Here is a 23,988-nt window from a genome sequence, read left to right on the forward strand (position 1 = left end):
CATGACTACAGCGTGTTATTATGTGTGCCGGTGACTGTATATAAGCACCACCAATGTGCAACATAGGGGCATAAAGAACTGAAGGTGCATAAAGCCAACTACCATAGAGTTATCTGTAATGAAATCACACATTTCTAAGATATTCATAGTCAGACTATTTGAAGTATTCCAATACCTTTTCAAAGGCAGAATTTTGAGAGAACTGGATTGACATAACCTCAATTCAAATCATATTTTAATTTCTTTTGACACTTATATTGACCATTATTCATCCTATAAAAAACGGAATGGCAGAACGTTTCACACGCACCACCATGGTTGAGACTGAGATTGTGTTTCTACCCAAGGGACGTTCGCAACCACAACACAAGAAACTTCCCCTCCTAGCGTTGCCAACACTGCAGATCTGTGCACCTGTGGATGATACCGTATCCAGTCATCTGGACGGTCTCCTCCACATAGCCCACAGGGACGTCTCTTCTCATATCTGGTATGACCTCATCCCCACCACTAATATATGTCGAATCAAGGGCACTTTTGCCCTGGGGCCCGACTGCAGTCTGTTCAATGTTCTCATAGGAAGACACAACCGTAGAAACATTTCACAATGATACTGAAGATTAGTTTTTTTAGCACTATACTTGATTTTCATTGGATCATTCATATCCGAGTCCCGCCACGTCATGATTGAGAACTTGTTTATCTACGTCTGTGGGGCGGTACTAGGGGACAGATCTTGTTGAATTACAAAAGGTAACAATATAAATTTGTATAGCCCACATAACCGGGTGCAGTAAATATCTGCTGTGTTATTGGTTGCAACACTTCATCCAGGATGGTCTTGAAAGGCCAATGATGTACACAAACACCCAAGCAACAATATTTAATTTTTACTATTCAATTTCTTCCTTGATTTCCTTGTGCATGCTTGACTCATTCAAACCCGTTCCCGCATATGTGTTCATTTCCGTCTACTTTAGAGGTCACACACGTCACAGATCTATTGGAACCATTTTTACTTTTGTTTAAGATCGTCAAAGAACTTTTGCAGAGATGACAAACAAGTGGGAAAGTGTGATAAATAAATCAACTAGCGAGATCAACCTGCATTCAGAATATGCTGGATGACATTGTGGTCACATTCATATAATAGAAAAGAAATGTGCTTGTTTTGCAATGGCATGCAGCAATCCCTTGATCTTTAGATCTTCAGATCAAGGGATACTACAGTGTTCTTGGGCCAGAGCGTTAGTTGCAATATATCTTTTTCATTTCAGTTAGGCTATCCTAAGGCTTATGTCTTGAAGGTATCACATTAAAGTAACTCTATATCTCTATTAACATATTGGCAAAGACAAATGTACTAACACGTCCTTCCCGCATGTCCTGATAGCCCACTTTCTCAAGCAAGAAATAGGTAAGGAGGATCATGTCAGGGCCTGTGTCCCCCAGGAGTAGAGAAAGAGAAAGACAAATTCCATGACTGAGTAATTGTTGTGGTCGCCATGTTGTCATCTCCTGTTGGTTTAGTGCCATTTGTTGTGAAAGGTATTGGTAAGGCTCCAATTCACAGAGGCGTAGACGGCCTATATTTCATTGAACAAAGCAAGTAGGCCAAGTGGTTGCCTGTGCGACAGGGCTAAATTTTCCTTTGAGCATATCTGTATTATGTGGGATATAAATGAATAGGGATTTCTACGTTGAATACACTTGACCATAACCCATTGAGTCCATGCAAGAAAGCAATCATTATTTTATTAAATATCCCCGTAGATTATTTCTGCAATAGCCTCGATAGGCGACGTACAGAGCTAGATATGCGCCACGTTATTTTTTTAATATACACCTTAAACCTGCACTGTTAGATTTGTTTTACTGCACGATGGCTTCTGTGATTGCTGCACGATCATAAAATTCGATTTTCTTGCACGGAACAAATGTATTTAGTGAGGTGGCACCCATCCAGTTGATTGAGCCGTGGGTGGCCGGGTTTTTTGCATTAGAAACTCATATTTTCAAATAATTAAATTCAAAAGTGATGGCTGCAGTGAAAAAAAGTTAAAAACAAGTTTGAACAAATGTGATGGCGACAGTGAAAAAGTTGCACGCTGCGGGTTTGGTAATGGGAATTAGTTTGACCCATACTGCTCTTGTGCCAGCCTAATGTTGTTTGTTTTCTAATAAAACACTTGACTGCGTAGTGATCATATAGCGCCTCCTACTGTGCGAAAAAAATGACTTAATTCGCAAGTCGAAGGTACGACTACCTAATAAATCATGGTGGCACATTGTTAAAGAAAATAACATAAAATTAGGCCTTCTTTATTACTGCGGTTGTTAGGGTTGCGGTTGTTAGGGTCAACGTGAATTTCACATCCAGGAGCCTATTGTATGTAGCCAGGCTCAATTGGCCATGTAGCCTAATCAATAGGCCTATAGACTATAGTTACTTTGTACCATTTTAATAAATATATAATATTAATAGACAGCCAGTCTTTAACGAGATCATTATTTATATTTTTTCACATATGAACTCCTATTTTAAATCGGATATGCGGCTATGCTTATTTTTGCAGTGTCAAGATAATGACACTTGATGGCGCTGTACGAGAGAACACTGAAAATAACTGTGAATCTCCTAAAGATCACGCGATGATAATGTTACACTTTACCCCTGATTATTCCATCAACCTTGATAATGCCAGTGAACCCTTTAATTATGGAAATTTGGCAAAGGGCAGAATGACACACGTTAGGCCTGAATGTTACCATGTAGGCCTATTTAGAAATAATTGCCCTTGAATTACATTGTTAACCCGGAATAGTTATATTAATTTGAGTCAAAAACGAATGAATGTTTCATAAAATCAAAACGGTATCAAAACAGGCTAGGCAAATCACCCCTCTATTAGAATATAGTAGGCTATAGATGCTAAACTTAGGCCTACATATCAAATAATTCAGCTAATTCATTACTACAATTAAAAATATGTTTCCTGCATGAAAGTTACAACATCCGCAGTAAGGGATTTCAAAAAACATGTAACCAATATAATACAAATATTATTCCCTGAAGACGCTCAGCCATCCCGAATGCGTCAGTGTGCTGAGCGACGCACAGGAAATCGCGGTGCATCTAAAATTAAAGGTGCTGGTGTTGGGACAGAAACCCCGCTAGAGGGATTTTAAAAAGGGGGTCATTGTTAAGCAGTTGGGGAGCACTTATACCCAGGGCGCATGCGAAGCTCTGATATTCCCTTGGTTGATTGTGCTCAGTGTGAACAAGTGTGGTCGCTCGGTCATCCTGTCACCTCCCGCTCAATCTCCCCCCCACCCACCCCTACCTTAACGCACAGGCGCCTCACTCTCTCTATCTACTGCTGTACTGCCTCAGCGCGACACGCCGGGAGGAGGATCACTGTGCGTCCGTATCACTTGACTATTTGGATACAAAGCCAAGTGACATAGATCTATGGATATACCCAAGTAGGAATTGCACGAAACATAGCAACAAAAAAACAGGTAGGTGGCACTTTTTGGAGGGATAGCCTGAAATACAATGTGTTTGTATGTTGCAAATTTCAGCGTTTAACTTAGTATTTGAAACCACTGTGCATCTGGTTTGGGAGATTAATCGTTGATGTGTTTCGGCTCATCGCGATTTTGTTGTTGGCGGTACGTTTGAATATTGGGTTAACTTATGTATCTTACTATCTTGGACAGGGTTGTGTTTATGTCATCGTTGTAAAACAGTTCAGACATATCCATTGAATTTTTACTTAAAATGTGCTCTACTGTATGCACTTTACAAAGAATAACAGTGTTTGATTATATTGCTTATAAGAGGAAGCGAACGAATACAGGCCCACTAATGGAATTAGAAACACTGTTTCAGAAAGTCGCCAGTCGCCAGATGCTCCTAGAGAACAGCAGTGGTTTATTGGGATCGACGAGACAATTCTTCTGTTGTTTGGATACGTTTATTTATTATAATGGATTGCTAACTGTGCTGGTCATAACTGCACAAAGATCATTTTCATCAAACCCTGGGACTGTGGGCGCTTGCTTGATGCTGAGCAAGTAGCCTACATGTTTGACGTGGAGATCCTACATAACTCACCAAGAAGGCTCATTTAATTATTCATTGAAAATGTATCTCGAAATGACGACCCCTGGAAGAAGAGGCAGTGCCCTGCGTTTGTAGGTATCTGGATAACGTCGTATGTAATAATTACCGTCCAATCATCTATAATAACCCCATTGCTTGGACCCAATGCAATACTCAATAGTCAAGAAAGATACTTTTATCCTTCTACTCAGAAGCATATTACAGTATGCTGTACATACAATGTATCTAACAGTAAAATATGAAAACTTCAAATCCTTTGTACATAGCATCCTTAAAATGCCAGAGCCAGAGTTGCTCGTTCTTGCTCTGTGGTGTATGTGTATTACACATACAAATCTAGGTTTGTTTGCTGTGTGCGGTGTGTGTGTGTGTGTGTGTGTGTGTGTGTGTGTGTGTGTGTGTGTGTGTGTGTGTGTGTGTGTGTGTGTGTGTGTGTGTGTGTGTGTGTGTGTGTGTGTGTGTGTGTGTGTGTGTGTGTGTGTGTGCGCGCGCGTGTGTCTGTTTGTCTGTCTCTCTTTGTGTAGGTGTCTGTTTGTCTGTCTGTCTTTGTGTAGGTGGGTGCTTTTTTGTGTTTCAATTGTGTCTGTATGACGTGTGCATGTGGATACGCAATGCACTCATGGTGCTTATTATGGGATGGCTTAGAGAAGCCATCGGGCCTCCAGCAGTGGCTCTGAGAGATCTGTATGTCATAAAAGCCCTCCAGGGGGACACTAGAGGCGAGCAGGTGGGGGCTGAGGTCCAAATTCAATTCCTTAATGCACTGCAAGAATCAAAGATCTAATACAAAGCCCCCCCCCACCGCCATACACACACACACATCCTGTTCCCCATCCCCCATATGCTTTCCGTTAATTCTGAAACCCACCCACCTCACCGCCATCCCTGCTTGCAGAGTAAGGACTTGGGCCTGGAAGCGTCATAAATAACACAGACCAGACCACCTGACACATGCTGCTCCCACGTCTAGGAACTGCCGATATGGCCCCTTGTCCAATAAGATGCTGCTGTTGCTGCAGAAAGCCAGGGGAGGAAACGGGTCTCTTGTTCATTCAATATAGACTCATCAGCTCCTTGCGAGAGGCTGGCCCTGTTCAGGAGCTTTGCTTAATTAATTTGTTCTGCAGGAGAAGGGAGAGCGAGACAGCCAAGAAGAAGTGGAGTGGTAGGCTTGGTTTGGATCTGGACCATTATAACCTTTATGTGAGATTAATAATACACAGTCACTTCTTTGTGATCTTCCTTTTTAAGGGTCAAGCAATACTGTGTTTTGTGCAAAATTGTGAACTCCTTTCCTCACCATGTTGTTGTCATAGGGGCAGTCATATTTCTTATTACTAATTTGCTCTCTAATACTTCAGATGGATACCCTGTTACAATTAACCCCCATTTGAGAGAATTAACCTATGCTTGCCACGGTATAATAACTATAAACTCCAGAGGCTTATGCTGCTATAACTTCTGTCAGTGTAATCTAGTGGATTTGATTCTCTGATTTGTATTTTGTTTCATTAGTAAATTCAGGATGATGACAAGTAACCCAAATCCCTGAATTGAATACATGTTTGGTTAAGAGTGTTTGAGGAATGAGGAAAAAATGAACAAAATACAGCTAAGGATACAAGCTCTCGATGGCGGAAATGACAGCCATAATAATAATAATAATTATTATTATTATATCACTAATTGTGATATCATATCATAATCATAATTTGCAAGGTCGGTGTATTCATTTTCACCCTTGTTGTTTGGCCATGAATCGGTTCTTGTCTCTGCAGAGCTTGTAATGTGATCTGTTCTATTTTTCTTCAGATTCTTTTGAATGCTGTCTCTGCCATGGGGAGAGAGGGAAGAATGAAGGAGGGAGTGAAGGGGGGGGGGGAGAGTGGGCTGTAGGGTATGTACCCTTTAAGAAAAAGAAAGGCTTGTGTTCATCATCAGCTCCGCTAAACGTATCACCCTGCAGCCCAACAGGCCGCATGACTTTCCTGCTCCCCTCTGTTCCTCTCTACAAAGACGGTCTCATGAGCGTGGAGCAAAGGGGAGGGGGGGGGGGGGGGGTAATTTAGTTCAGAGCCTAACTGTCACAGAGCAGATTCCAGACTTTTTTCTAGTACAGCACGAGAAACTATAAAGGCAAATGGAGAGCCGTGTGCGTACCGTACGTGTGTGTTTGTGTGTTCAGGCCACCCGCTCGAGTGAGTAAGCAGTCCAAGAGGAGCTGAGCTGAAGGACGGATTTTAGCGACAGTAATCCGCTTGGCTTGCAGGGTACCAAACGAAGGGTTCCCTTAAAATTGCCTGCCTGCATCCTCGCTTGTGTTTTTTTAGCTGGCAAGCAAGAAGGAATGGAGGCTTCTTCATCCCCCCCCCCCCCCCCCCCTTAGATGCCAGGCGCTTGAAATATTTAACAAGGAGTGCACTATTTTTGGAAATGGGCTCAGTTTGTTGTAGTGGGGCTTATGTAATTTTGTTGCCGTGGTTCGGTATCCAGTGTGAATGGCTCACATTTTGCTGTCTGTGTTATTTCGTCGTCCATCTTGAATTTTTGTGTAGAGCTTAATTGAATAATTGTGATGATGTGTGGTCTTCATGAGACTGCTAGAGTGTAAAAATGAGAATAATATACTAAAGTGGTAAAATCACGGCAAGATCAAATTGTAAATATAATATTCTAACCGCCACATACAGCTTGCCTGTATTTCTGATATTTGACATTAACAGGATAACTAATAAAGTTACACATACTGATTAAAGTCACGCTTTATACAGTCCCTCCAGAAAAACGTGATTATGCGATCGCATAATTCAACGCATAATCAGCCAAAGTCTGCATATTCATGCGGGGGCCGCAATTTTTCAAAAATGCCGCGCTCTCACCACATAAATTGCAGATTTCCGCGCAAAATATGTGGGGCTTGCATGATTTCATAATCCCCGCATTTCGTTGCAAAAAAGTCACATATATCTTAGAAAGTTGAAAAATGTTACGTTTACTTCACACCAGAGTTCCTGCAATTTTTGCAAGTTCCCGCAATTTCATCGCATAAAATTGCATAAATATACCGCATAATTCATCGCATTTTTTAAGAAAACGTGCTTCATAATCAAGGATTTTTGGCCGCAACAATCATAAAAAAAGTATTCATGCAGCGTTTCAAAAGAATCTACTCTCAATCAACCTTAAATTCCCACATAACTGTGAAGCCTATGGAAAGGTGCCTCTGTCCAGGATGGAACCCACCGGTCTCCAAATTCTCCTGGCTTCATCAAGGAAAGCGAACGCAAATCCATATATTCTCTAGTTACTTTTATACTAAGAGCCATTGATCATCCCCTGCTCTCTGCCTCCTCCCTCTCTCTCTCTCTCTCTCTCTCTCTCTCTCTCTCTCTCTCTCTCTCTCTCTCTCTCTCTCTCTCTCTCTCTCTCTCTCTCTCTCTCTCTCTCTCTTCCCCCCCGATGAGGTGTCAAGTTTTCAGACTCATGCCCTAGTGTTTGGCGTGTAGAGTGTATCGCGATGAGGGCAAGGTTGAGAGAGCATGAGGAGAAAGAGAGAGAGAGAGGGGGGGGGGAAGGAGAGAAGGAGAGAAGGAGCTAAGGCGTTGTGCTAGATACAGAGCATGACCTTCGGTTAAGAGGGGTGGAATAAAAGCTTGAGTTAATGCCCTTCCTGAGTGCGCTCACTACCACGCAAACCAAAAAGGAAATCTATTGAGTGTGAGCTATGTGCTTGCGAGAGGAAAGCTCTCTAATAAGAAGGAACGTGACGTCGTAAGTCAGGTCGAGGAGGAGGCTGACGGCGGCCATTTGTCATCCTCGAATCCTCAGCGAGAACAAAAATAAACAAATGACATGAAATGATACAACATGCGATGACTTATTCTTAAGGGAACTTTTAAAGTTGTAACAGGAGAATGTATGGCAGCCTTAATGACATATTTACCCGACCATAGGGTCCTAAGTATGTGAGGCAAGGCAGCCACTGGTCCCACCCTTAACTATTAACCCTGAACATGACCACAGTGTCAGCATGCCTCCATAACCAACAGGGCCACTGTGGATCAGCTCCCCGTCCACTAGCCCCTAAACTGCAGGCCTCTCAGGTTTATTATCGGCTCGTTTCGGTGGTGCTGCTCAAGCTGGACGTAACAAGCTGGGAGAGAAATGGAGGGTTTGGATTTAACAAGCAGATGGTGTGCTGCTGACTGCTGCGTGAAAAGGGGAACGCTGGTGTATTTCTGAGATCGAACTAAAGATTTTCACACATCAGTAAGCTAAGCGGGTAGGATGTGCTGCAAAAACACATAAACCTCAATTACTTGCTCTGGTAACTAACCTATGGACTAACTATAGATACACCCTTCAGAATGGGCTTATACTGCTTCTTTTCAGTCTTAAAAACAGTATGTGCGCAGGGGGGGGGGGCTGATGGATTGACATCAGCATTGACCCGGGCAGGCTTTGTCCTATAAATGTGACAGGACAAGGCCTTGTTTGTATTGATCCCCCTGCTCTGTGAGGTATGACAGTCCGCGAAATAGAACAATCTCTGATGTTATCATTTCCCATCGCTCCTTTGTTGTGATCAATCTATGTGTTTGGTAATTTTACCCTCCATTGCCCCTTATCATTCAAAGTCAGTTGCAAAACCATCAGTAGTATTGCATGAGTATGTAAAATCCTGGTAATAGCTAGGGTAGGCATTTTAGAGGAACCAGCCCGATTGAGCCAGATTTTGAATGCACCTATCCAAAAAAAAAAGAAGAGCCCTCGCCCAAAAGACATGACTGACACGCCAACTAGCTTGGTAGGTCTGCCTAGCCTTGTGATAGACTCCGGTCATGCACAACAAGTGCAAAGTGGGCTGAGGGCGTGCAGGTAGCCGGGTAGTTAGGTAGACAGATTGGACAGTCTTCTTGCAGGCCTGCAAAAGCCACAGATAACAGATTATTTGTATTTTATTTGTCAGCGCATTTGATGTTTTGATTTACTGTCGGCATGTAAAGAGAATTTCAAAAATATGGCAGAGGATATCGCTGAAATAAACCGCCTACCCTATCCCTAGTGCAGTATCTGCGTCGAAAAGTAAAATGCTTAGCAATTCCCAACGTTTAAAATCTGCGTTATCCAGCAAATTGGGCATGAATCACACATTCAAAGGAGTTGTTCATGGAATATTGAATGCGTCTCCGATTATAAAAGAAAAATGGGAGACGTTTCGCTCCTCTGCTGAGTCGAGTCGTCAGTCGGTGTTTGCGGGATCTAAGATGCAGTTGAGCTGTAATCCTAGTAGCAGCAACAGAAGAGCAGGGTTGCCTGCCTGCTCCCTGCTGCAGTGGAGGAGGAGGAGGAGGAGGAGGAGGAGCAGGGTGGAGGAGGAAGAGGAGGAGGAGAGGCTCCTAGCTCCCTAGAGACAGCCAGGGGCCTGATGAGCCTCTCTTGGAAGGGGGGGGGGGACTAGGCCCTGGGGTTGACAGACATCTTGTTGTGTAGAAGGCCCACGATGCCGTTGTGCTAACACACGGATGAAGTCAGGATCTCATGGGGGGAGGGGGCAGTGTGGTGGTGGTGGTGGGGGTGGGGCTGGTTGTCCCCTCCCGTCTAGCGTTGGTTTGACCCCTAGCAGTCCATGTGACAGACTTGGGACACTTTTCATTCATCTTTCCATGGCCCTTCTGTTATCAGGCACCCTTCCCATCCCCCTCTAATCTTACACGCAAACACACACACGCATACACACACACGAACACACATATTATTTATTCAGCCATTTTCTCTCTTGTTTCAGCATTTACACCTGCAGCACTAGACCTTATTTACGCTTTAAGAATAGAAGCTTATAGAAGAATAGGCAAATGATGCAATCATGCTCTTTCTTGTATTCAAAAAGACATCCATAAAACGTTATCATATGCAGAAGATGATTCACAATACAATGAATAATAGTGTCATAAAAGGCAATGGAAAAGATACGTGACGCATGCTTTGAATGGGTGAAAATGTTAACATTTTCACAAATTCTGAAAAGTTGTCGTTTCAGTCGAGTGCTTTTTCAGAGGAAGCTTTGCATGCGAAAATCCACCCACCAATGCAATAATGAGGTTTCAGCATTTAATTAAATGAACTATTGCTTGCCTCCCTTCATTATAAAACCGGTTCTTCGCTTAAATTTCAAACCGTTTCTTTCAATATGCTTTTAAAATTCAGTCAAAGCCCTGAGACTGAAGGTGCTTTGATTCTATGTTCCTATATATGTGTGCATCTGTGCATCTGAACATCTGAGTGTATACGTGCTCCTCCGCATGATCCCTGAAGATCTCATTAGATTTTCGGGAAAAGATGAGTGACAGCATTAAAACCAAATAGAGGCTGAATCCAGCTGCTCTTGTTGGTTAAGGGGAAGCCATTAGAGCACTTTGCTTCTCTCGCTCTGTCCCTCTATTTCCCTTTCCTTGGCTCGCTCAGCTATTCCGGTACAGGGAGTCATTTCTGTCTTGTAAAAACACAAAAGTCTCCTTGCGCGAGCCATCCTCCTCTGCAGCCCTGTGCCGCCGCTCACTCGGCACGGCTCTTGATCTGTGGAGCCCCCTGCTCACTGTGCCACACCGTTCAATTGGACTCATGCACAAGTGGCTTTGCTCTTGGCCACGCTCGTGGCTCTGCTCTTGCTACTGTTGGTGTGTCTTTGGACCCTCTCAGCTGTGGGCTTGGGAGGAGATCAAAGGCTTGTGTTCCAGCCAGACATTTGTGCTAGTGTGTGCGTTTGTGTGTGTGTGTGTGTGTGTGTGTGTGTGTGTGTATCTGTGTGTGTGTCAAACTTGTTTGTGTTTCTGTCTGCGTGTGTTTATGTGTGTGTGTGTTTGTGGGTTAAAGTTATGTGTGTGTTAATGGTATAGGTATTTGTGTGTTGGTGTGTGCTTCTGGTTGTGTGTGTCAGCCATAGGTATTTGTGCGCGTGTGTTATATTGGTATATAGGTGTGTGTGTGTGTTATTTTTTTGTGTTTGTGTGTATTATGGCTGTGTGTGTTTGTATATGTGGTAAAGGTGTGTGTGTGTGTGTGTGTGTGTGTGTGTGTGTGTGTGTGTGTGTGTGTGTGTGTGTGTGTGTGTGTGTGTGTGTGTGTGTGTGTGTGTGTGTGTGTGTGTGTGTGTGTGTGTGTGTGTGTGTCGTGACCACTACCACTTGCCCCCTGCATGCACGTGTAGGCACATTGACACCAAGACCCCCCCTTCACCCCCTCCCCCACCTCGTTATCTTCTATATGTGCTCAACTGGGGACACCCTATCCCCTTTCCTCCCTTGCATGTGTGTGTGCGTGCGTGCGTGTGTGTGTGTGTGTGTGTGTGTGTGTGTGTGTGTGTGTGTGTGTGTGTGTGTGTGTGTGTGTGTGTGTGTGTGTGTGTGTGTGTGTCTATCAAAGGGAACAGAGCCCATTGGCCTGTACTGGGCTCAGTCAGGCTGTATGTGATATGGTTGCCCCCGGAGACTGATTGTTGGTGTTGTCCAGGAACAGCTGCCCAGTCCTGCTGGTCTGGCTTCAGGTTTGTTACACCGTCGTCCGCTTCATCTCGCTCGCATGTCTCCCTGGAGTGGATGCTTACCCCCTCCCCCCCCCCACCCCACCCACCCACCCACCCACCCACCGTAAGAAAAACCCAAAACACATCAGGGGAAAAGAACAATGGCTGGCTGGCGCCTGTCACGGCGAGCCAGGCAGAACCAGAGCCAGGTGCTTTTATCCTGCGGCGTCTTTTGATGTGAAAGGCGTGAGGGAGGAAACACTGTGCCTCACCGAGTTTGAAGCCGGCTTACCGCTGTAGCCGGGGTATGATTTGACGTCTGATTCCCTGTTCGGCCTCATTCGATTATCGCTGCTGTTTGCGTTTGCTCGGGTTGGAATGGGAGGTATAAGTGAATCCTCATCCGTCTGGATCTTGAGCAGCCGTGTTTCCGCCACGGTGGAGCGCTAGCGGAATGGGAAGTCAAAGGGACACCGGGGCGATGAGCAGGGTGACATCCAGGCTCACTTCTCCTGGTTCAAAATGTGCCAGGGCTCGGCGGGGCCCCCCGACGGCCCACCACAGCAGCACTGACGGCGTCCCGCTCCCCTCCGCTGAGATACCAGTTCTAATATAGAACAGAGGGGGCTCTGTTCATTCCAGAACACTGCTGCTTGGGATTCCGAGAATGGAGGGTTCAGAGTGGTGCCGCCCTCGTCCACAAAGAGCACATGCCTTGTTATCAGCCCACGGAGCCGAACATAATGATCCCCTCACCCATTAACTCCTAATGCAATAAAGCGCTAACAGTAAAGCCCTGCCCTTCAGGGCCTTAACTTAACGAGGTTACGGCCGCACCACAGGGTTGGCCCGGTGGGCTTTATGAAAATACATTTGGTCTGGACGCATCAGTCTAGATCCCAGCTCCGGATCCTCCTCAAAATGACAACGAGGAGAAACAACACGCTGTTGTGGGTTGTGTTGTTCGCCGTGACTAATTCCTGGATACGGCTGCCTTAGTATGGGCGGATCGTATCGATTTTTCTATTTGTGTATAGTTTTTTTCCGACGACCTCGAAAAAAACACGCAATATTGTTCACTGCCGTGTCAATTTGTATAATCACTGCCCCCAAATCTTGTTGGGCTCGTGAGTCGGTTGACGGTCACATGAGAGAGGAGCCAGGAGGATGAGGCTCAGGCCGTAAGCCTCGACCGTGTCTTGTGAGGTAAGCGCTGTGAACATCATTCAGACACGTCTTTGAACGCACCACTCGCATACAAACCAGCGGCGCAGCAGCAGCAGCGAAAACAAGAACAACAACATGGAACCAGAGAGAGACAGGAGGGAGATGAACATGAAACGCTGCCTGTGCCAGCCTCCCAGAAACATTTCAGATAAACTTCATCTTCTCCAACATGATCCCACCCACCTTGCATAAATGGCTATACCATCCCAACCATTGATTTTGCCTTTTGTTCAAGAGGGGATCATGATTTTGGTTTCTCTTCCAGTGACGGCTGCTGTTGTTGTTGAGCTGGTTTGGTGTGGTTCTCTGCCGCCCCTGACATCTCTACATGTTATCTAACCCCATTGATTTACCTCATCGACTTGATAACGGATGTTGTCTCCATTACCTCATTGATTCGGTGTCTCCTTTCGCAAAGTCAAAAGATAACCATATGAGGACTCACCGAGTGGTTGGCACACTTATCCGTCCATTTAAATCCTTCATCCCCCCCCGCCCCCCTCTCTATGGCTGACCCCCCCACCACCTCCACCCTATTTCTGATTGGCTGTCGGTTAATTTGAATAAAACATTGCGGACCACTTTATTCCCGAGTGGCCATGTGACACAGTAGACACGACACACAGCTCATCTTCATGAACACATGCACTGGATGAATGGATGAACAAGGACGATGTTGTCAACCGAGTACAAAGAAGTCAGTATCAGTCCTCCGTTGTTCTCCAGACTCCCGCCAGCCCCACCCCTTCTTCCCCGATCCATTCAACTGTGTTCACATGAGGTTGTGCTGCACATGAAATATTCAGTCGCTTATCGGGAGCACAATAGTGTGCCTATATATGCTCTCATATAGGCTGCTCGCGAGTCGCGGTTTACAACATCAATTGAACGTTACAGTTATGGGCCACAAGCCCATGGGGCAGCATCAGGCGAACCGAATAGGCCGACACGCCGATCCGTTCAAAGGAAGCGCAGGGAATAAACCTCGCCATATCACGTCTTTATTCCACGTGGCGTCCTGTCATCTATATTTATATAGAGGCAGCCCTACCCCCCACCCTCCTCTCTCTCTCTCTCTCTATCTCTCTCTCTCTCTCTGTCTCTGTCTCTGTCTCTCTGTCTCTCTGTCTCTCTCTCTCTCTGTCTCTGTCTCTGTCTCTGTCTCTGTCTCTGTCTCTGTCTCTGTCTCTCTCTCTCTCTCTCTCTCTCTCTCTCTCTCTGTCCCTCCCTCCCTCCCTCTGTCTTACTTGTCTAACTTTAGGGCAACATAAATCAGACGGGGAAACAGTAAAAATACCCACATACTAATTATACACATGGTACGGTTAAAACCCTGGGCACCCAGGTGACTCACACAGTAGTCATCACATGTCAAGCGGCAGCATGCACGCGTACACCGCCAGCGACTCGCTGTCATCCTGCTCTCTCCAGCAGTGCTGCTCATTTGCTTGGCAGATTCGCCCGCGCTCCCCCTCATGAAACCTTGTTGGTTTTCTTCTCAGGTTTTTCGCATGCATCGAACCAGGCATGGTGTGGATCGACAGAGGTTTAACAAGAGAAAAAATGCATCATAAACTTGGTTGTGAAATAACTGTTTGAAACAAATTGCCTGCGTCTTAGTTACACCTCGCTTCTTGTTTAAATATCTTGCTTTCGTTGTAGTTCTCTTTCCTGCTCCCTCATTTAAAAAAACAGCTTGAGGGTTTCTCAGTTGGTTAATTGTGGCAAGAAGCGGTTGATTTGTCATTCATGCTACTCACTGTTGATTCAGAGAACATTTCCCCTAAAGATACTCTTAACAAGACACGTGGCCAATTGATGTGAATTCCCCTGCAAAGTATTCATGTTGCCCTTGTTGTGTGCAATCATTAATTCTAAAGGCTTATATTGATAGAAAGTAGTTCACAAAGCAATAGGGCTCTTTGTAAAGACCTCTAAGGATCACCATGCCATACGCCAGGCCTATTCAACAAGCGGCCCGTGGGCCAAATGCGGCCCCTCTTACATTTTTTCTGGCCCGCAAGAGGTTGCATGCAAATAAATAAAATAAAGGAGAAACATAGTTGCATGCAAATCAGGTTTCTGTGTGTAGCCGGTGATACTAGCCAGTATCAGTACCCCACAATCAGGAACTGGCATCACTTATTCTGACAATGTTTGGCTCAACCGATACGTGTGAGTCTAGCTTTTCCCATATGAATGCCATCAGAACAAGGGCACGTTGCTCCATAACCTATGAGAAGCTGCATGAGTGTCTCAGGATGAGCCAAACTAGGCAAACAAGGCAGTGCAATCTTTCTCACTGACTCACTGGCTCAAAATGTCTCATATGTACAGTAGTTCTGTTTTGTGATGATTCAAACAACATTGATGAATTCTAAATACGGGTCAAATATGTGAGAACAAAATCTTTTATAATGATACGATTAAAAGTCAAGAAGGAAGGAATGCGTCTGACAAGTTTATTCCATGTAGTAGTATTATATATATTAAGTTAACACTACTTTAAGTACGATTTATTTGTAGCGATTTATTCACGTAGTTTTACTCCATGTGGCCCATGAACCCCCAGTGGTTTTCCTTTTCGGCCCACTTGTTAAGGAGGTTGAATAGCCCTGCCATACGCTGTCACATTTGAAAAACTCCCTCGCACATTGTTTGGCTCTTAATGTTCTACATAGGGTATTGATTTCAAATAAATAACATTGAGTGAATGCATTCACATGCGCAACCCTTTTACATATGTCTTCGGTTCATAATGTAACAATGGGGGCACAATGGGAAATACACTGGCAGCTTTGAGAAAGAACATTGTCAATAATTGATGTTTAAGGTCAAACAAACAGCAATATGTGCATTGTGTGTTGATTTATGAACCATTGTTTGTGTGTGTGTCTTTGTGTGTGTGTGTGCGCGCGTGTGTCGATGTGTGTCTGTGTGTGCGCGTGTTCATGTTATACGTCATGCATACTTGCCCATGTATGTATGTATGTGCCTATAAATGAATCATTTGTCACATTAAACCACAACGCATCAACCTCAAATCAACTGTTGCACGCTTCTCTCCTAGCGGGCGTCTGGACGGATCTCAGGCCAAAAGAAAAAAGTGACGACCCGACCTTCAACCAAGCGTGAAAACACCACCCCCTCACCCCCACACCCCTGAAGGACTCGGCGAGGTGTGTGTGTGTGTGTGTGAGTGTGTGTGTGTGGGTGCGTGTGTGTGTGCCTGACTACAAGGACTGACCCTGGTCTTCCCTGTGACGCGGTGCCCTGCAGCGAATGAGCCCTGTACATGCGTCTCCCTGCCAACCGTCCCACACCGAGATGAACTGTGAGCAGGACTTTGGGGAGGAGGGCCTTGGGGTCACGCTGACGCTCAGACTGCTCATGCATGGAAAGGTAAGAGCCACGGGAACCCCTTTGGTTAAACCAGGGTTCAAAGTGTGTCCATCTTTTCCGAACAATCTATATGTTATGGATATTAATCTATAATACATAGGGATTCATGCAGGAGAAACAAAGCCACAAAAAGAAAGTCGAAGATGCCCGTCTTAGAGTCTGATGATCAGACTGCATGGAACGCACGCATATATATTATGGGGTGTTTTTATTTACCTGTATTTGTTTGATACTTTGTATCAGTATGAGCTACAAAACGTACCAATCGATATATACATGAATGCGATTTTGGGAGTCAGACCCTAGACCTTTTGCCTGGCAGTGAAAAACCCATAGCCGCTACTATATGCTCCTGCTTTTAGAACAGGTCAATGTACCTGTTGAATTTGGGCATTTTCTTTTGCTAAATGATATAGCCTTTGCTTTTTTTCAATCCTTTAGGAGGTGGGCAGCATCATCGGAAAGGTGAGCATTATTTTTGTTTCATGACTTGTACTGTTAAAGTCGCAATGTCTTACATCTCAAATAGCTTGTAGCTTAAAATAACCAGGACATATCCAAAGTCAACACAGTCTGCAGACCAATAGTGTCTGTAGTCTGTTCAATAGTGACTGGGCGATAATGATTTCAACAATGTTATCAATAAAATAACATCCTATAAATGATATATTCTAAAACTAAAAAGACGCTAGCCAGCCCGTACTTTCTATCACCACACTCAGAGCCCCTCCACTCACGCCACCCAGCCAGACGAGCTATGATAGGTCACATCACACAGTCGCACAGCCAGTTAAAGTTGACCAATATTATTGAGTCTTTCTTACTGAAAGTCTCCTGCCTACCAACTGGAAGGGGTTCAATCGTACATATTGTGACTTTAATACTTGAGCTCAAAGATATCATGAAATGGCTTTCGGCGCGTCTCTCACTTCCAGAGTATGATGGGTTTCCAAATTAAACAGGAAGTTGGACCATCGTCGGGGGGGATCTGTGTAGGATCAGACTCTTCTTGATAGAGGCATTTACGTGGTGGAAGCAACCACAGAATGCGCTCACCCGCGATGTGTTGGTCCTTGGCAGGCTTTATATGAAGGGGGGCTGGGAACTCATTATCGTATGGGTACGGGTTGAAATGTTAAGCCTTCCAGCAAGGACATGAAGACATCAGATGTGAACAACAAAACAAAGTACTGGGGATTCAGATGTAGAGCAAATCATGTTGATGCAACGTGTGTGTAAAATATAGGGCCCGACCGATATTGATTTTTGAGTGCCGATGCCGATTATTTTCAGAGAAAAATTACGATTACGATTTAATCGGCCGATTTAATAAAAAAAAAACAAAAAAAAAACATATAAAACGTAGTTTTTGATACCTTAAATATACTTTAAACACTTTTGACGAATATGTGAATTGAATGCAGAACCTTTGAGTGTTTTAGAATACATTTACAGTCAAAAATGAGTGTAATGTAAAATGTAAAATAAATAACTAACTCCCAATGTGCTGCGCTCGTGAGCAGTGACTAACACGTGCGCGCTGAGCAGTATGGTCTCACCGTTAGAGTCTACAGTATAACAAATTAACATGGCCTGGGACCTAAAGAAAAACAGGCACAACATGCTCAAACAACGCGTCTTGTGTACATTGGTGAGGTGAGCGCGCAGCTGCCTGAGCGAGCGTGCTTTCATGTTGTACGGTAAAATTCAATCTCCTCTTTTTTACTCCAGCTAAAGTTGTTAGTTAGCAAGGCGAGTAGGAGCGCAATCTGCAGGATACTAATCACAATAACATTTATAAAAAAAAATAAAAAATTTAAAAAAACGGTTGTAATCTGCGTCTTTTTGGCCGATGCCGATTATTTTCAAAAAGGCTATAATCGGCCGATTAAATCGGCAGGCCGATAAATCGGTCGGGCCCTAGTGAAATAACGGTGAAAACTAGTTTTTTCTGCATGCTTATGGGATTATGTGAATTGATTTGACTGTGAAATAGAAAATAGCTAACAAGGTCAACTCAAAATCAATTACATGGTGTTTTTAGAAATGTATCTTCTTTTAAGGATTGTTATTACCATTCCTTAATGAATAGTGGAAATGTAAAGATTCCAATACACATGCGTTATGGGTTAGGCAGGGAGGTGGGGGGATCTTCTGGCAGAATCCACACCTTCTATATTCAGATGCACAATGGTTCATCTTGTGAGGGATTTCATTCAGTTTTCTAAAGTCCGTCGTTAGAGTGGCTGACAAAAAAGTGTTTTCCGGCTGTATCTCCATCCACACATAATTGCCTTACCCCAACCCTCTCAAGAATCATCCCATCTCCTGATCCCACACAGCCATCCATCACACAGCAACATTAGTGCACTGAGTGCTAGCCTAGCCAGTGAAACAGGGCACCGAGAGGCATATTACCGCCAGCACCCCTGTGGGCACTTCTACTGTCTGTGAGGAGGGAAAGGTTGGCTCCCTCCTTGTTCCTGGCTGAGCTTTACGAGCTATCCCGTTGTAATACAAAGGAAACGTATGCACAACATAAACTAAAACCAAACAATAAAGCCATGGAACGGGTGGTCAGGTCAGAGTAACACGCTGAGAAAATGGGCAAACTAGTGTGTGCGTTGGCGTTGTCAGAATGTTCCAGAGGAAAATAGAGGAAAACAATGGTAGAGAGAGAGAGAGAGAGAGAGAGAGAGAGAGAGAGAGAGAGAGAGAGAGAGAGAGAGAGAGAGAGAGAGAGAGAGAGAGAGAGAGAGAGAGAGAGAGAGAGAGAGAGAGAGAGAGAGAGAGAGAGAGAGAGAGAGAGAGAGAGAGAGAGAGAGAGAGAGAGAGAGAGGAGAGAGAGGGCGTGGTCGAGAGAGTTGGAGAACACAAAGGCACAGTGAGAGATGTAATTGCCGACTTACAGGAACACCAAAATACATTTGATGATCACTTGCCACCGTGCTGTCCAGCCCATTCTTTCAATTCCTGCAGCGTGCTTCCACTCCCTCAGATAAGCAGCCCCGCGCTGGAAGAGACAATAGACCTTAACAAGTGCCATGAGTTTGCTTCGAATCATACAGAGAGAGCTGAGCGTGGTTCAAAGGTTATCTGGTCTGAGGAGCCTATACAAAGCCTTTGTCTATGTAGGGGGGGAATACCGTATAACCGCCCTGAATTGGTGGATTTGACATCTCATGTGACACTTTGTACACAGACTATCAAGCTATTTCATCTTGATGTGAGTTCCCTTGATACAGCTTGATGCTTTTGTTGGCCGTGTTTTTCTGCTCTCTCTTTCCAGAAAGGGGAGACTGTGAAAAGAATACGAGAGGAGGTAGTTCTGGTTTCTGTGTTCAGCCATCAACCGTCTTATCCTTCTGTGGAGAGGGAGATTGAGGTGCCTGCATATTCTCCCGTCCCCTTTGATCTCACTACTTTGTGGTTGGAGTTTTGTGTGTTTGTGTGTGTGTGTGTGTGTGTGTTTGTTTTTACGTGTTTGTCTGTGTGTGTGTGTTTGTGTGTGTTTTTGTTGTGTGTGTGTGTGTGTTGTGTGTGTGTGCGTGTGCAGTGCGCGCTGTGCGGTGCGCGCGGGCGCGCGTGTATCTGTGTTTGTGTCTGTGAGGGTGTGAAATTAAACAGAAAATAAAAATAGATGTATTCAGTTTTGATATTATTTGATTGTTTGATTTGTTTTTTCTTGTATATATTCTCAAGGTTAGGTAACCATGAGAAAAACCTAATCTACAAAGGCTTCTGCCATGATGCAACCGTTGCTGCCTTATATTGAAAGTGTAACTCTGTGACTCAACTCTGTCTGCTGACCTGCCTTCAAGTCAGAATGACTTCTCTTTCAATTAAAATTCTCTCCTTTCCATCATGCTTGACTGTCCCTCATCTGCTGCTTTCCAAATCCCCATTAATACCAGTCCGTCATTCACACTGCCCCTTCCCCTTGCTTAAAAATTCTCTCTCTCTCTCTCTCTCTCTCCTCTCTCTCTCTCTCTCTCTCTCTCTCTCTCTCTCTCTCTCTCTCTCTCTCTCTCTCTCTCTGTGTTTTCCCTCCCAATTATTTCTCTCTTTCCATCCTTGTTCAATTAAAATGTATGTTTGTCCAGGGTGATGGAAATTCTGGCCCTACTTTAAGAGGCGGAAGGATATACATAAACAGTGGGCTAGCGGCGGTTAGAAAGGAACACAGCAGCCCTGCAGTGAGTGTCTCTTTGGATGAACCACTCATCCGTGGTGGTGGTGAGGGTGATGGTGGTGGTCATCCAGCCAAGCGACAGGCCCGTTGCTCGGCCTGACCCCCTCCGATCACCCAATGTTAGTCCGCCCCCCCCTTCCCCCCTTCCCCCCTTCCCCCCATGGCCTTGCAGTGCTCCCTCCCCTAGGTCTTGTACAGGCATGAGTCAGTGTGACTGTCCTGGAGGTCAGAGACGCATCCTGCCCCTGCTTCTCATATGACCCTCTCTCTCTGTCTCCTTCTCTCTCTCTCTCTCTCTCTCTCTCTCTCTCTCTCTCCCTCTCCCTCTCCCTCTCCCTCTCCCTCTCTCTCTCTCTCTCTCTCTCTCTCTCTCTCTCTCTCTCTCTCTCTCTCTCTCCTCTCTCTCTCTCCCTCTCCCTCTCCCTCTCTCTTTCTCTTATGCTCTCTCTCTCGCTATCTCTCTCACTTGCTGGCTCTCGGCTCATATGAATCACAGAGGACGATGGCAGCCCTGGGGGGGAAAAAATACAAAAAAAGATTTATCGCGCAATAGGACAAAGCCCCCCCCGAGGTCACTGTTAAGAGTGGAATATATGGATATGTGTCCCCTAACCTCTTCGATTTCATCTCCCTCTCTCCGTCCCTTTCACTCTGTCTCACTATCTTTCTCTCTCTGTCCTTCTCTCTCTCTCTCTCTCTCTCTCTCCTCTCTCTCTCTCTCTCTCTCTCTCTCTCTCTCTCTCTGTGTCCCTCAGCCTCATCCTTTTCCTTTATTTCAAACGTCAAATTCACTCTCTTTTTACCTCCTTCTTTTCAAAGAACCTTGGCTGCACGTTTGATTCTTCTTAACCACGGTGAATTATTAATAACACAAATATTGACCCCCCTTAACTGATCCGGGCCCCCCCCCCTCCAACCCCTGCACCCCTCTCCCTCCCCCCCCCACCCTCCCCCACACCCCTCCCTCCCCAGAGTACGGCCCGGGTCAACATCTCAGAGGGCTCGTGTCCCGAGAGGATCATCACCATCACGGGCTCCACCGACAGCGTCTTCAGGGCCTTCACCATGATCACTTTCAAACTGGAGGAGGTGATTACTGTTATTATTATGGGATGGATTCAACCTTCAGCTCCCCTCTAGTATGTATTTTATATGTATCAATCATGAGGGCAGAGTGGGTGTGCTCGCGGGGTTAGGGGGCCGTCCCAACACAGGGATGGCTTTGGCCCATGTTCGGTCGGATGGTTTATTACTTCATTATGTGTTTTTACTTCATTCGGTGATCGGATTCCGGGAGAAAAAGACAGAAGTTTGTCGAACGCATCTCGCCAGGTAGTGGAGGTGGGGCCCAGAGAAAGTGATCATCAGTGATGGGAGCGAGGAGGGCTGTGCTCTCCTCTTTATGGGATCCCATTTCCCTTCATCCCAACGCCCCATTACCACTAATGTGCTTTTATCCTCCCTGATTGCCGTACTCCGGGGCGGAAGTAGAAAATACCTTTCGCTGCGTATGCATTCCTTGATGTGCTCTATGATGACACGGCGTATGGAAGTGGATGGAGTTGGGAGATATATACGTTTTACCGGAGATGTCGTATAATCACATGCGAATAACATCAGACTCCGTCTGAATGTGTGGTTTAGTGGTTACGCTGGAAGTCGCTGCATCAGATGAGGGAGGGGGGGGTTTATAACGACAAAGCAGTTTAGAGATGAATTTGGATCAGTGCTTGACTCTCCTTGCAGAAAGCAGCACATTATTATAGGCTTTAATGATTAAATCTGTTGATGTTCTCCGTCTCCCAATCCCGCGTTTTCCCTCTCATACGCCGCGATCCCCACAGTGATTCCACAACCGCCACAAATTAAATATGAAGATGAAAGCAGGCGCCATCGTCAGAGCGCCGTGGCAAATGGCCGGGGTACGGGGAAGGAAATACCCTTCCCCGTACCCTGTCTGTTTGGCGCTCCTTAAACACACGCAGGCCGGAGTGCCGAGAGGCCTTCATTAAGATCTCACAAAACGCTCACCACCCCCCAGCCTCACCTTCCGTTGTAACTCTCGGGGTTGTCATGGCAACATGTCAGCGCACCAACTGCGCGTGGCGCTGCACGTAGCGATGTATGTCGGACATCTTTAATGAAGCAAGCGCTACCGCTGCCATGTCCACTCTGGCCGTCGGTCCACTGCTTGTTGCACGCAAAGCATCTTTTTTTTCTTCTCCTTTTTTCTCTCTGCACGCGATATATTATCACGGACCGGGGGGGCTTAGAGTGGCTGTCTCTGGGCTACTTTGGTGTACTTTGTTATTTCACGTCTTGGCAAATCGCTATCATTGATTCAGGCAGCCCACCGTGAACTTAGTTAATTGCGTCGTTGAGGCGGTTTGAAAATTCAGCGTAAAATAGGCCAATAATGCGCAGGTGTTGTGTTCTGGTAGCAATTAAAAAGACCTGTACCATGCCCCATGTACACAGGTCTTATCACACGCTCAACACAACAGACACTGAAGATTTAGAGAAAGACCTTCCTTTCTGTTATGGGTGCTTGCATCACCTCAGGGTCCAATTTCCCCATAGATTTGCTTTGCTTTTTTGTGTCTCTTTGTCTTGTGACAACGGCACGGGAAAGCCACACGGGATAAGATCCACGCTTGCTTAGAAGAGCCGCGTATTTTGAGATCAAATCTTGCCAGAGTGTGCCCAGAGCACTGCGATGCTCTGCGAGATACAATAAGACAAGGCATACGAGACGCCTAATCAGGCCCTCCACTAAATATAGACACTCAACAGAGAGCTACATCAGAGGCTGCATCATAGACACGCTGCTTAGCATTCAAATGCCGAAACTTACTGGAGAGATATGTTTTCACCTACATGTCAAATTAAATCCCGACCGGGGGGTAAGGGAAAAGAAAAACAATGCACCGCACTCTTTGTCTGGGGTCTATTCTCTATTTTGGCACGCTGTTCTCAATGATCTCAGTCACATTGCTTTTAAAAAGCGTGCGCCTAGCTTTTGGTCCTGTGCTCATATTCAGGCCACGGAGGTGCTCTCTCTGCCCTGACGGGCGGAGAGAAAGTGAGATGAATTTGCACTTCAAAGGATGTGTCACGCACCGTGTTGATTCATTAAGAGTTCAGACTCCGCCCATGGCGCAGGCTAGAGGGCTCCGCACCACCTGCAAAGTCAGAATCCAACACACACGCGGTCGGGTGAGAACCTGGTGACCTCATTCACAGCCGCGTGCCCGCCTGTGTCCCCTTGTATCCAGAGGACTGTTCACTGGAAACCGCTCACAATGGCCAGGTTTTCAGATCTTTTTCGGGGATGGCAATATATTATGCAATAAAAGGAATAGTGACTATTTGTAAATTAACTGGACCACAGATCAAGCAGAAATAACTAGGTTTATTGTTTAAATGTCTTATTTAAAAACATTAATAACAACGTATCGAACGGATTTTAAAAATTCATAAGGTCCCTGGATGTCGATGCTCGTTCAACGACCAAAA

The 23,988-nt window shown here is 45.3% G+C and overlaps 1 protein-coding gene across 2 annotated transcripts; it reads left to right on the top strand.

The window, feature by feature from the left end:
- The first annotated feature begins 3,316 nt into the window (after positions 1-3,316).
- Positions 3,317-23,982, top strand: LOC132455892 (poly(rC)-binding protein 3-like). Of its 2 annotated transcripts, none has more exons than XM_060049962.1 (6): positions 3,317-3,522; positions 15,949-16,057; positions 16,158-16,280; positions 16,722-16,745; positions 19,570-19,602; positions 21,445-23,982. In XM_060049962.1, the coding sequence occupies exons 3-6, from the start codon at positions 16,161-16,163 to the stop codon at positions 21,610-21,612; spliced, it is 345 nt and encodes a 114-aa protein (XP_059905945.1). In that variant the 5' UTR covers positions 3,317-3,522; positions 15,949-16,057; positions 16,158-16,160; the 3' UTR covers positions 21,613-23,982. The 2 variants fall into 2 exon arrangements, with proteins under 2 accessions (XP_059905945.1, XP_059905952.1); XM_060049969.1 differs by lacking the exon at positions 3,317-3,522 and adding an exon at positions 7,721-8,411.
- The last annotated feature ends 6 nt before the right edge of the window (positions 23,983-23,988 follow it).

This window comes from Gadus macrocephalus, chromosome 1 (assembly GCF_031168955.1).
Source record: "Gadus macrocephalus chromosome 1, ASM3116895v1".
NCBI lineage: Eukaryota > Metazoa > Chordata > Actinopteri > Gadiformes > Gadidae > Gadus > Gadus macrocephalus.